The 12,686-nt window shown below is 34.4% G+C and overlaps 1 protein-coding gene across 1 annotated transcript in view; it reads right to left on the bottom strand.

Annotated features, from left to right (window-relative positions):
- The window catches only part of LOC150101877 (serine/threonine-protein kinase ATR-like), an 860,597-nt gene that overhangs the window by 822,268 nt on the left and 25,643 nt on the right, over positions 1 to 12,686 (bottom strand). The window contains exon 3 of the mRNA XM_090399924.1: positions 6,151 to 6,281. Coding sequence (XP_090256050.1) covers positions 6,151 to 6,281 — 131 coding nt within the window. The remainder of the gene's footprint in view (positions 1 to 6,150; positions 6,282 to 12,686) is intronic.

Consider the following 12,686-nt stretch of genomic DNA (forward strand, 5'->3'; position numbering starts at 1 on the left):
CTCCACACAAATATTATAATATGAGTAACAACATAAATTTAAAAAAATTGGTAGAAATAGACAACTTCAATACTAGAAGTTGTTACACATGGTGAGATGAAAAAAGCAGTTCATTATTAGCCAAAAAATATGTGTTGAAATGTATGTGAAAGAACACACATACAAAAATATAAGTGAGCTACAGGTGATAGTACAAGAGTGCAGCTATTTCATAAAGTTAGGAAGGAGATTTTCATAGTACTTCCTCCAGTCATATTATTTACATTGTGTGGCAGTTTTTCTTTGCAAACTGTACTGGCTTTATGAGCAAAATAATACCATTCCTGTTTCATTTATTTAGTGGCAAAGCCTAAACATTAATTAAAGTAATAAAGCTGACTGCCATGCATTAACATACTAACAAGCAAGAAAATTATTGGAATAATCATAAAAAAGATGCCTTTTGTGTGACATATTAGTATTCCTGTAATAGTGACATAATTTGTTATAACAGTAATTAAACCTAGAGCATTATTAAATAAACATTAATTTATGTACTGCAAACATATAATTTGGAATACGTTCCACTAGTATTAAATTAGTAGTAGTAATAGTAAGTTTCATTTAGTACAGATTCTGCTAAATGAAATGAAATTAGAAGTTCTAACATTTAGAATTTAAATTGGGGTGCTTAAGGGTCAAAGCTGTATAACTAAGAGGAGACCTCCATATAGCCTATAAAGGAATGCGGAGAACCGACCAGGACTTCTGACCTAATGTCCAATCCTCACCTCCTTCTCATGGTGCACCCTGTTGGGTATCTACCTGGATACTGAATGAACAAGGATGGGCTGGCAATTTGGGATTTAGCCAAACAAATTGTATTCTTATTGGCTTAAACCAATATAGAAAATGATGGTACAACATGGCAAAATTTCATGCCGGCTGGGGTGTCACCCGGATAAACAAGGCCCCCATTGTTATTGCCAGGGAACCAGGGCGAACAGCAAAAAGTCAGCTACTGGACCAAATCCTAAAACACACCCCAACTCAACATCCCCAGAGTTAAAGAACGGTACTATCAACATAAGAAGCCTGAATGGCAAAGAAATGGAGCTACCTGAAGAATTAGATAAGTACCAGATCAACATAATAGGAGTGACTGAAACAAAAAAGACAAAAACTGGTGAGATCTTTCTGAGCAATAAATACAAAATGTTATATTCAGGAAATGACAATCAAGGAAAAGAAGGAGTAGCCATAGTATTCAACACAAAATACGAGGCTAATCTTCTTGAATGGCAGGCAGTCTCAAGTAGAGTGATGTGGGCAAATATCAGAATGGGGAATTGGACAATGAGACTTATTTGTGTCTATTGTCCCACAGAAGGATCTACTAAGGTAGAAGTGGAGGAATTTTTTGAATGCTTTAGAAAAAGCAACTGACACAATGAAAAAGGAAAAGTTGGTCCTTGTTGAGGATCTAAATAGCAGAGTAGGAAATGATTGTCAGATATATAAAAATATTTTTGGAAAATTTGGAGAAAAGAGCCAAGCTAATAATAATGGCAAATAACTGTTGGATTTCTGCTCAGGACGTGGACTGGTTATTACTAACACCATGTTCCAGCATAAAAATGTGCACAAATTCACATGGAAAGAAGAGGCAAGGAATAAGAAAAGTCTCATTGACTATGTTATTGTTGATAGTGATGTTTTCTCCCTGGTGCAGGACACCAGAGTGTACAGAGGATTTGAAATTGGAAGGGATCACTATTTAGTATTGAGCAGCATAAAATTGAATTTCATATTGAAAAGAATAACATGTAAGAAAGTTTTAAACGAATAAAAGTTGAGCAGCTCTCAGATGTGAACTGTAGACTAAAATACAGAAAGATTATTGAAAAGAAAATGAAAGAGTTTGAGAACAGGAATCAAACCTTGGGGATTCAGTGGCAAGCCTTGAAGAAAACCCTGATTGATTCAGCCAGGGAGGCATGTGGTGAGGTGGTCTGCAAGGATAGAAAAATAAGTACTCCATGGTGGATACAGGAAGTTAAAGATGTAGTGAAGGAAAAGAAGAAAGCATATGAAATCAAAAGTTCCTAGAAATAAGTCAGCTTGTGCTCTTAGAGAATACAGAGACAAATGTAAGAAAGCGAAACACTGTGTAAAACTAGCTAAAAAAAAGTCATGAGAGGACATTGACAAGAATATAGAAAATAAATATCAAGAAGATGGCAAGATATTCTGAAGGTTGTTGAAGAAGCTTAGAAATGTAGGAAGGAGTGCTGTAAAAGGAGTTAGAGATGATAAAGGTGACATGAAAACAGGAGAAAAAGATATCCTTGAAGTATGGAATAATTACTTCGAAAAATTGCTAAATGAGACAAGCAGTGAGAGCAAACCTGTAAAAAACTCAACAGGTATAGTCAGGAATACATATCCATACTTGAAGTAGAAAAAGCCATCAAAGGCTTGAAATTGGAAAGGCAGCAGGAATAGATGATATTCGACCAGAAATGCTGAAGTATGGTGGTATAAACGTCTTACAGTGGCTGCACTGCATAGTTCAGAAAGCCTGGACAGAGGGACGAATTCCCGATGATTGTAGTAGAGCTCTAATAGTACCCATATATAAAAAGGGAAATAAAACTGAAAGTGAGAATTACAGAGGTATTTCCCTGAGTGTTCCTAGCAAGATCTATGCAAGTATACTTGAAAAACAGTTGAGAAGAATTGTGGAAGAAAAGCATGGTGAAGAACAAGCTGGATTCAGACCAAGTAGAGGATGTCAGGATCAGATCTTCACTTTACGACAAATAGTCGAGAAAGTATGGGAATATAACAAAGATCTGTATTTAAGTTTTGTCGATCTGGAAAAGGCATATGAAGGTGCCAAGAGAGAGAAGCTATTCTACAGTTATATGCTGTCAATGGGGCATTATATCAAGCAATACTTAGTCTTTATTTGAGTTGTAAGTCAGTAGTTAGAATTGAAGGAAGTACAGGAAGATGGTTTAATGTTAAATCTGGTGTGAGACAAGGATGTACATTATTCCCTCTGTTATTCATTATCTATATTGATCACATTATGAAGGAAAGTGGTATTAAACATGATATCAGAATTGGAGATGTTAATGTCAGCTCTTTGCTTTATGCAGACGATGTTATACCTCTAAATAAATCCGCTACAAGTTTGCAAGATTCCCTGACTAAACTGAATAACTGTTGTAATAGATATGGTATGAAGGTCAGCATTAAAAAGACAAAGACAATGAAAATAGGCAGAATTGTTGAAAATGTCAACTGTGTTGTGAACAGGGAACCTGTGGAACAAGTAAAACATTTCAGCTACTTGGCACGATTTTTACTGAAGATGGTAAATTAAATATGGAAATGGACAACAGAATCAACAAAGCTGGTAAGAAAGAAATTAGTCTGAACACGAAATTAGCAGTATACAAGACAGTGTTCAAACCAGTTTTAACTTATGGATCTGATAGCTGGGTCAGAAGTAAAATACTTGACCAAAGACTAGAGACCGCAGATAGATTAGAAAGATTAGAGGCATGAACAGATGGCATCAATGGCAATATCATATTAAAAACAAGGATATTAGGAAAGAACTTGACATTGTCAGCATCCAGGAATGCGTTAGCAGAGCTAATCTCAGGTGGTATGGTCACTTAAACAGAATGGGTGAGGAAAAATTAGCAAAACAAGTGTTCTCTGCCAGGTTGGCAAGAAAACGACTGATTTGGAGGAAAATTGTAGATAGGAAGTTAGTAATAATGTAAATTTTTCATGTAGTACTATCGTATCCTGTACACCCCTTGAGGGTACATGTCAGGAATTTGATGATGATGAGAATTTAAATTTAAAATGTAATTTAATAAAATCTCAAATTTAATTAAAAATTAGAAATTCTAACATTATAATTTCAAATTTCATTAATTCGATTTAAGTTGAGCATAATGATTACTATCATTTCAATCAATTCTGTGAATTTCTAACATTGTCAAATTTGGTCAATAAAATTGAGTCTAATTAAAACCAATATGAAATTGAGTGGACATCTGAAAACCAAATTTTATTCAATGCCATCCAGACAGAGCAAAGTTCAAGTTTTATATTTCTGAAATACTACCAAATTTTTGTGGAAAGGCTTAGACGTTGGTTATACATACTTACTAAATAGCTTACGGAAATTACAATGTAAATAGAATATACATTAAAATAAATATTAATACACTTGCAATATTTTGGCAACGTCACGTTGCCATTATCACAGGAACTTAAATACAAGACTTGTGCATGCAAGCACAGTGCACAGTAAATGAAGAACAAAGCATGAAGCTATTCTTTCTCCTAAAAGTCCTGATGGTGCCCCCTAGCGGGCAATGTTGGTATTCTTGGCTGATTGGGCTGAAGGTCTTCTGAGATAGGTTTCCCAAATTTGGGGCAGTCTCGTGCAACCAAATTTGTTGAGGTTTGGATTGTTTCTTAGGGCTGAGGCTGAATCTTCCATGAATAGCCTTTCATATTTTAATTTACTATGGTGTATTATCGTGGCTTTCTTCCACTGTATTCTATGGCGGGTATCCAGCACATGGTCTGCAATACCAGAGTGGCTGTATTGGTGAAAACAGATGTAGTCCTTGTGTTCTGAAATTCTGATATTAGCTGTCCTGCTTGTTTGGCCAAAGTAGGGCAGCTTACAATTGCAAGGGACTTGGCCAAAGCCCTCACACACTATACTGGCAACACACCTTCACACATAAAATAACTCAGCCCACTTCAAAGCCAGCATAGAAAACCTTACATTCAAACACACTGACATATTGGTCAGTTTTGAGGTCTCCTCCCTATTCACAAATGTCCCACTCAAAGAATCCTTAGAGCTAATCCAAGATAAATTTACTCCCGATATCACAGCCCTATTTCATTTCACAATGAACGCAGGCTAATTTGTTTGGCAAGGAAAATTTTACAAACAAATAAAGGGGGACAGCCATGGGTTCTCCACCTCTCCACCCCTGGCCAACTTTTATATGGAGACTTTTGAAGAGAAAGCCTTAAACTGTGCCCCACAAAAACCAACAATCCGACCATTCCCCCCCCCCCCCACGACTTCGCTATGTTGATGATGTGTTCGCTATTTGGCCACATGGCTCTGATACACTCCTCTCCTTCCTAACACACTTAAACAACCAACACCCCAGAATCAAGTTCACCCTGGAAGAAGAAAAAAACAACTGCCTTCCTTTCTTAAACACACTAGTCAACTGCCAGCCTGATGGAACCTTGGTTTTCTCAGTTGATAGAAAACCCACCCATACAGGCAGATACATTCACCAACAATCCGACCATTCCCCCCCCCCACAACAATATGGAGTCATTAAGACACTACACAACAGGGCTAAACTTATCTGTCCCAATGACAATGCCCTACCCACAGACCTGAACCACATTCTCAACACTTTCTTAGCCAATGGCTACCCCCTCCAAAAAAATCCAAAACATAATGAAACCAATAAACCACAACCCCCCCTCCCCCCTTTCACAACAAGCATTACTCTAAATCCATCCCCATTCCCTATATCTGAGACACCTCAGAAAAAATTACATTCTAAAAAAACATGACTTAACGTCTTGTTACAGACCTTATTATTGGCATCCCTTATCCGCCCCACTAAAGACCTACCTGGTGTATACCAAGTCCCTCGCAGTTGTAAGCTGTCCTACTTTGGCCAAACAGGCAGGACAGCTAATATCAGAATTTCAGAACACAAGGGCTACATCCGTTTTCACCAATACAGCCACTCTGGTCTTGCAGACCATGCAGTGGATACTGTTGCTGAAATATTAGAAGTATATTAACATTTATTTTAATGTATATTCTATTGTACATTGTAATTTCCTTAAGCTATTTAGTAAGAACTACCAAATTTTGTCCATACAAATTGCCAAAATGAAATAAAAATAGAAAAGATCAAATTTTTTAAAAGATTCCAAATATCAAATTCCAATGAAATTCTTCATCCTCATCCAAGGAATGTCATACATATGGACAGACAAACAAAATGAATAATATAGTACCTCTTTAAAATAGTACTCTTAAATAATTTAAAATTTTCATTTTAAATATATTCCTCTAAATTTTTTTACCTTTACAGTTTCTGCTGAAAGTTCCTCTCTTATGGCAAGAGTTTCCTGTGATGTGAAGTACTGATGGATAACAAAATCAGAATTAATATTATCTTCATCGTTGGGCAGCTTTTCAATGAAACATGCAAGATCTGATAATTAAAAAATAAGACCCAAACTTAATAAAAAAATATATATATTTAAAAAAAAAGATGTATAAACTATACATTAAAGCAAAATTAATACTTGCCACCTTCCATGTATATATTATGATAATATATCTGATGAAATGTAATTGTCCCTCACATACTGGTACTAAAATTTAAAAAGTTACCACACATAAAACTGTATATCTGTATAATTATCCAAACTGACCAATGATAATAATTTTCCTTCAGATTTTTCAAACTTTTTCTGATTATTATTAATGAACAGAAGCTGAAGCCAAACTGCAACAATTTCACTTCAATTACTGATTTACTTTTTTAAGTAATATGTAATGTTCCTCAAGATGGCAAAGAAATATAATGCACTTTTCAAGGGAATATATATAAGAGTTTCTTGTAAAATATTGCCTAGTTTTACCTCATAGTATCCTTAAGTGCAGTGGAGTCGTGAAAAAAATTCAGTTTCATATATTTGAATTATGTGAAAATATTTGCTATTCAAATGTAATTTAGTTAAAACTAAACACTATCACCAGTTTAAACTTAACACTATTTTTGTGAAATTAAATTAATGGAGAATTGCATACAGAATTCACCCTGATGTATTGTCAATTTTATATTACATACTGCTATCTACCATCAGGAAATAACACTTACTCAACATCTTGACCAAAAGGAAGAAGCACAAGTTTACATATTCAAAAATATTTAGTAAATTTAGTAATGAGGAAAACGTAAAAATTATTCTGAATCTTTCATAAGCGAAATCTGGTTAAATTTTTAGCTGATAATTATTATTTGACACCTCCAGGCAGTGGTGTTAAATTTAGCGAGCCTGTTAATGTTTTTAAATTGGGTGAGCCGGTTATTAAAATTCTTTATGAAAGGATAGATGATGAATGGTGGTATATACTTTTTCTCGTAAATATTTTGAAATTGTATAATAAACACTTACATATATTATTATTATTATCAAAAATAAATGCATAAAGGAGAATTCACAAAACACAAACTCAATTTACAAACGGGAATTTGGAAATGAATTTATTTACTAAATAATATCTTTATTCATTAAAACACAAACACGTTATCAAAACTCCCGAATTGAGTATTTGAATAAACAATAATGCCTTATTTTTCGGTAAATTTCCAAGAATTTGCAACATTAAGTTCTTGGAAATGCAACATTGTTGCACTATCGATAAATACAAAAATTCATCACGATGGCTACAGTCTCTGGTCATTTGATTGACTACGAGTGGTAATATTAGTGTTACATTTTTTTGTTCAGGATTTCATTTGATAATAGGTAAGTTGTAGGTAATATATGTTTTTATTTCGGTTTTTTCTTTTTTTTTTAAATAATTAAAATAATTTTAATCAGGGTTAGAGTTTTGTGGTCGAAAAAGCAGATAGCCGTTAGTTGAAAAAATGAAATAGAATTACAAACCTATTAGCAAAACTTCTGAAACATGAAAAGGACAAAATTTGAAGAAGCAGAAACAAAGACATCTAAAGATACAATAGAACTTTGTGAAGAATCAAATTTTTCATAAAGCGAGCCGGTTGTTAAACATAAAGCGAGCCAGTTGTTAAAAATTTACCAACACACTACTGCCTCCAGGGAGTCCAAAGACTCATCGGGGGGGGGGCATCTACCACTACTATGATCTACCATCTACTATCAGTATCCACCAATGAATACTCCAACTGACCACAACTACACCAACACCATCTTCTGCCAACCACCACCACCACTAGTATTTCCACAGACTATCACAAACATCCATGCCCACGGCAGGATTCGAACCCACGGCCTTTTGGCTGGAGAGAGGATACACTAACCACTCGGCCAGCCAGGCTGGTGATTCTCACCTAAGAAATATTTTAAACTGATAGTTCATTTGTATTAGTATTGTGGGCTAAGGATTAGACAATAAAAAAACATTATCTTGAGACCAAACAGGAAATTTTCAAGCCACTTCAAACCTCCAATAAGCGAGGTGGTAGTCTCACACTGGGTACTGAAATTAATCTACCACCAAAAGAAGACCTAATGCCAACTTATATTTAACAAAATAATGTTTAGTTTTGCAACAAAGAAATCTAGACTGATTGCAAATATCTGAGATGTCTGAAAATTTGAAGGTGATTTTTCTCCTCAAAATCACCCAGAAAAATATTTCTGAGTGATTTTTAGGGAGGAAAAAAAAAAAACTACTGTCAAGAATGAAAATTAAAATGCATGTGTGTACTGCATTTTATATCTAATTATATTCTGCTAGCTTTTACACTATTTGCCATTAATTTCTATAGCTTCTTGTTGTTATTGTTACTTGCATTACAACAGTTGCAAAACACAAATCAGTAAGGTTTTGACCTGAAAATAAACTTCAGGTATTAATTCTGATGAATACAAATTTAGATTTACAAATTTTGCATCACAACATAGTTCAGAAAAAAATAGTAATGGTCACTTAAGTATAAAGAGCTAATAAGCTTCATTTCGGCAATGAAAACATTACTAAAATTAAGGGGATATTAAATCCCACATTGTTTTAAAACCGAATAAGAAACTCAAAGATAGGAATCACATTTACACACCTTTGCAACGAGTTGCCCGTGATTGTACTACGTACTAGGATCACTTGCATTGGCTAACGCTAGTGCTCGCCGATACTTTATAGTTTACTATACTATACTCGGCAAGAAACTCTCTGATTCCTATCTTTGAGTTTCTTATTCGGTTTTAAAACAATGTGGGATTTAATATCCCGTTAATTTTAGTAATGTTTTCATTGCCGAAATGAAGCTTATTAGCTCTTTATACTTAAGTAACTTAACGGTTGCACCTACTTGGAAAACTCGTTCGCAGAGTATATAAGTTCTTTTCGCTATACACTTCGGTATTAAGTCTAGTTACTCACTGATGAAGCCTCAAAAAAGGCTGAAACCGGTCTGGGTAGTGACCTCCCTCCATAATGTAATAACAGCATACATTTCCTAAGAAATGTGTTTTTACATTATGGGAAATACCTAAGAATAGCGATCTGAACTTCTTCCTCCACCTTTGCAACGAGTTGCCCAGTAATGTACTATGTACTAGGATCACTTGCATTGGCTAACGCTAGTGTCCGCCGATACTTTATAGTTTACTATATTCGGCAAGAAACTCTCTGATTCCAATCTTTGAGTTTCTTATTCGGTTTTAAAACTATGTGGGATTCAACATCCCCTTAATTTAAGTAATGTTTTCATTGCCGAAATGAAGCTTATTAGCTCTTTATACTTAAGTAACTTAACGGTTGCACCTACTTGGAAAACTCGTTCGCAGAGTATATAAGTTCTTTTCGCTATACACTTCGGTATTAAATCTAGCTACTCACTGATGAAGCCTCAAAAAAGGCTGAAACTGTTATGGGTAGTGACCTCCCTCCATAATGTAATAACAGCATACATTTCCTTGGAAATGTGTTTTTACATTATGGAAAATACCTAAGAATAGCGATCTGAACTTTACACATCTTTGCAACGAGTTGCCCGTGATAGTACTACGTACTAGGATCACTTGCATTGGCTAACGCTAGTGTTCGCCGATACTTTATAGTTTACTATACTATACTATATTCGGCAAGAAACTCTCTGATTCCTATCTTTGAGTTTCTTATTCGGTTTTAAAACAATGTGGGATTTAATATCCCCTTAATTTTAGTAATATAGTAATGGTCATTTATAAATTTTTGTAAATAATCATTGCTTACTAAATGCTGGCAAAGATAGTAAGTAAAACATTGTGATATTCTCTTCTTCCTCTTATGCTCATGGCAGGTTCAGTTCTTCAAAGACAAATTTTTGCCAGTTCTTTCTGTCTGCTGTCTTTTTGTATGGTTCTGTTACAGGTGTTTTCTTTTATGTTGTCAATCCATTTTTTTTTATTTTTCTTGGTCTTCCTCTGCTGGGCTGTCTCATTCAAATTCTGCAATTTAATAATTTAATTTTTTATTTCATTTTCATTTCTTTCTGAGTTCATTCTTGAAACATGTCCAAACCAGCTTGGTTAGCTCTATTTTAGTGTTGTAATTAATGTTTCCTTGAAGTTCTTCTCTGACCTTTCTGTCAAGGTTGTTTTACTGATTTTTCTTAGGCATTTCATCACAAAAGCAGTGAATTATCCATTTCTTTTTTAATTAGTATCCATGATCTGAGCCATAATGTACTGTGGGTATTATCATCATCATCAAATTTCTGCCATGTACCCTCAAGGGGTGTACAGGATATGATAGTACTACATGAAAAAAATTACATCATTACTAACTTCCTATCTACAATTTTCCTCCAAATCAGTCTGTTACTTGTCAAGACTCCAACATTATCAGATCTTATATTTCTATCGTCTAAGGCACTTTGTACCGTATCAATCCACCTATATCTTGGTCTTCCTCTGGGTCATTTTGCTGCCAACCTGGCAGAGAACACTTGTTTTGCTAATCTTTCTTCGCCTGTTCTGTTTAAGTGACCATACCACCTGAGATTAGCTCTGCTAATGCATTCCTGGATGCTGACAATGTCAAGTTCTTTCCTAATGTCCTCGTTTTTAATATGATATTGCCATTGATGGCATCTGTTCATGCCTATCATTTTTCTCAGGACTCTCATATCTGCGGTCTCTAGTCTTTGTTTGGTCAAGTGTTTTACTTCTAACCCAGCTCTCAGATCCATAAGTTAAAACTGGTTTGAACACTGTCTTGTATACAGCTAATTTAGTGTTCCGACTAATTTCTCTCTTATTCCATATGAATTTATTCAATTGACTTCCCACCATACCAGCTTTGCTGATTCTGTTGTCTATTTCTATATTTAATTTACCATCTTCAGTAAAAGTCGTGCATAAGTAGCTGAAATGTTTTACTTGTTCCACAGGTTCTACATTCACAACACAGTTGACATTTTCAATGATTCTGCCTATTTTCATTGTCTTTGTCTTTTTATTGCTGACCTTCATACCATATCTATTACAACAGCTATTCAATTTAGTCAGAGAATCTTGCAGACTTGTAGCGGATTTATTTAGAAGTATAGCATCATCCGCATAAAGCAAAGAGCTGACATTAACATCTCCAATTTTGATATCATGTTTAATACCACTTTCCTTCATAATGTGATCCATATAGATAATGAATAACAGAGGGAATAATGTACATCCTTGTCTCACACCAGATTTAACATTGCAAATAGTTTTATATATCTTTAGTTTGAGTTCTTTACTAAATCTTTTATTGTTCCACATTTTATCTAGTCTGTCAATTGGTATCAATTCATTATGGATTCTATGTTTTCGAAATAATGGAAATCGCTGAGCTAGGTAATAGAATTTTTTATTTGTTTTATATTATTGTTTCCTATTTTCATTTGGATTATTATTCTTTTTCTTTAGTTTTGTTTTACTAAAATTGATTTTCAGATCTTATTTGTTACTTGTTTGATGAGTTTGGTCAGAATATTTTCTAATTTTTATTGGCTGCCTGTAGTGATATGTCAATCTTTTTTAATGTTTTGACATTTTGGAATGAATGCTTCCATTTTTTTAAATTAAAGATATCAAGAAATTATATACTTGGTTTAATCCTTTATCCAAGTGTAAGTAATCAAATTTCCCACTTGAAGTATTTTCAGGACTGGGAGAACTCATGTAAGGAAGCTAGGACTTCACATCACTTTTCTTAGTATCCTAAAATGCAAAGCACATCTCTTTGCAGACATGTATAATGCTATGCATTATGGGAAGGTTTATTACCAAGACCAGTTTTGACCTTTATTGAGGTTCTCTTCAGTGGGAGCCAAACCCAGAAGAAATACTAAGTCCTTATACCTTATAAGGACTGGCTTAAAGGGGCGAAGCAAGAATGCTTTTCATCTTCCCCGTTATCTGTAGAGGACAGCGTAGGGATAAGGTGTTATTGAGCTATTAAAGCTCTGACCATTTTTTATTCATAATTATATATTCTATACAGTTTTTAATTTCCTTGTCTGGTGATGTCCAGGTATATTTATGCTGTGGCCTGTGGTAGAATAAGGTATTTGTGAAAAACAATTGATTTTTATTACAAAAATTAACCAAGTCCTCCCCTCTCATTCATATCTCCATGTCCAAATTATCCCATTACTTCTGCTTTATCCTCAGAATAGCAACTAATCTTTGCATTAAAATCTCCCATAATAATCATAATATCCTTTTTGCTTGTTTGACTGATTTCTTCTTGCAAATGTTCAAGAAATTGGCTATATTCCTCCTATTTGTGTGATTGGTCTGAGGTATAAACCTCTATTATTTATATATTTATTTACACACACACACACACACTTGGATCTCTTTTTATGTGGTGCATAACT

This window comes from Typopeltis vanoorti, chromosome 11, assembly GCF_054136105.1.
Source record: "Typopeltis vanoorti isolate ZY-2024b chromosome 11, IOZ_Tvanoo_1.0, whole genome shotgun sequence".
Lineage (NCBI taxonomy): Eukaryota > Metazoa > Arthropoda > Arachnida > Uropygi > Thelyphonidae > Typopeltis > Typopeltis vanoorti.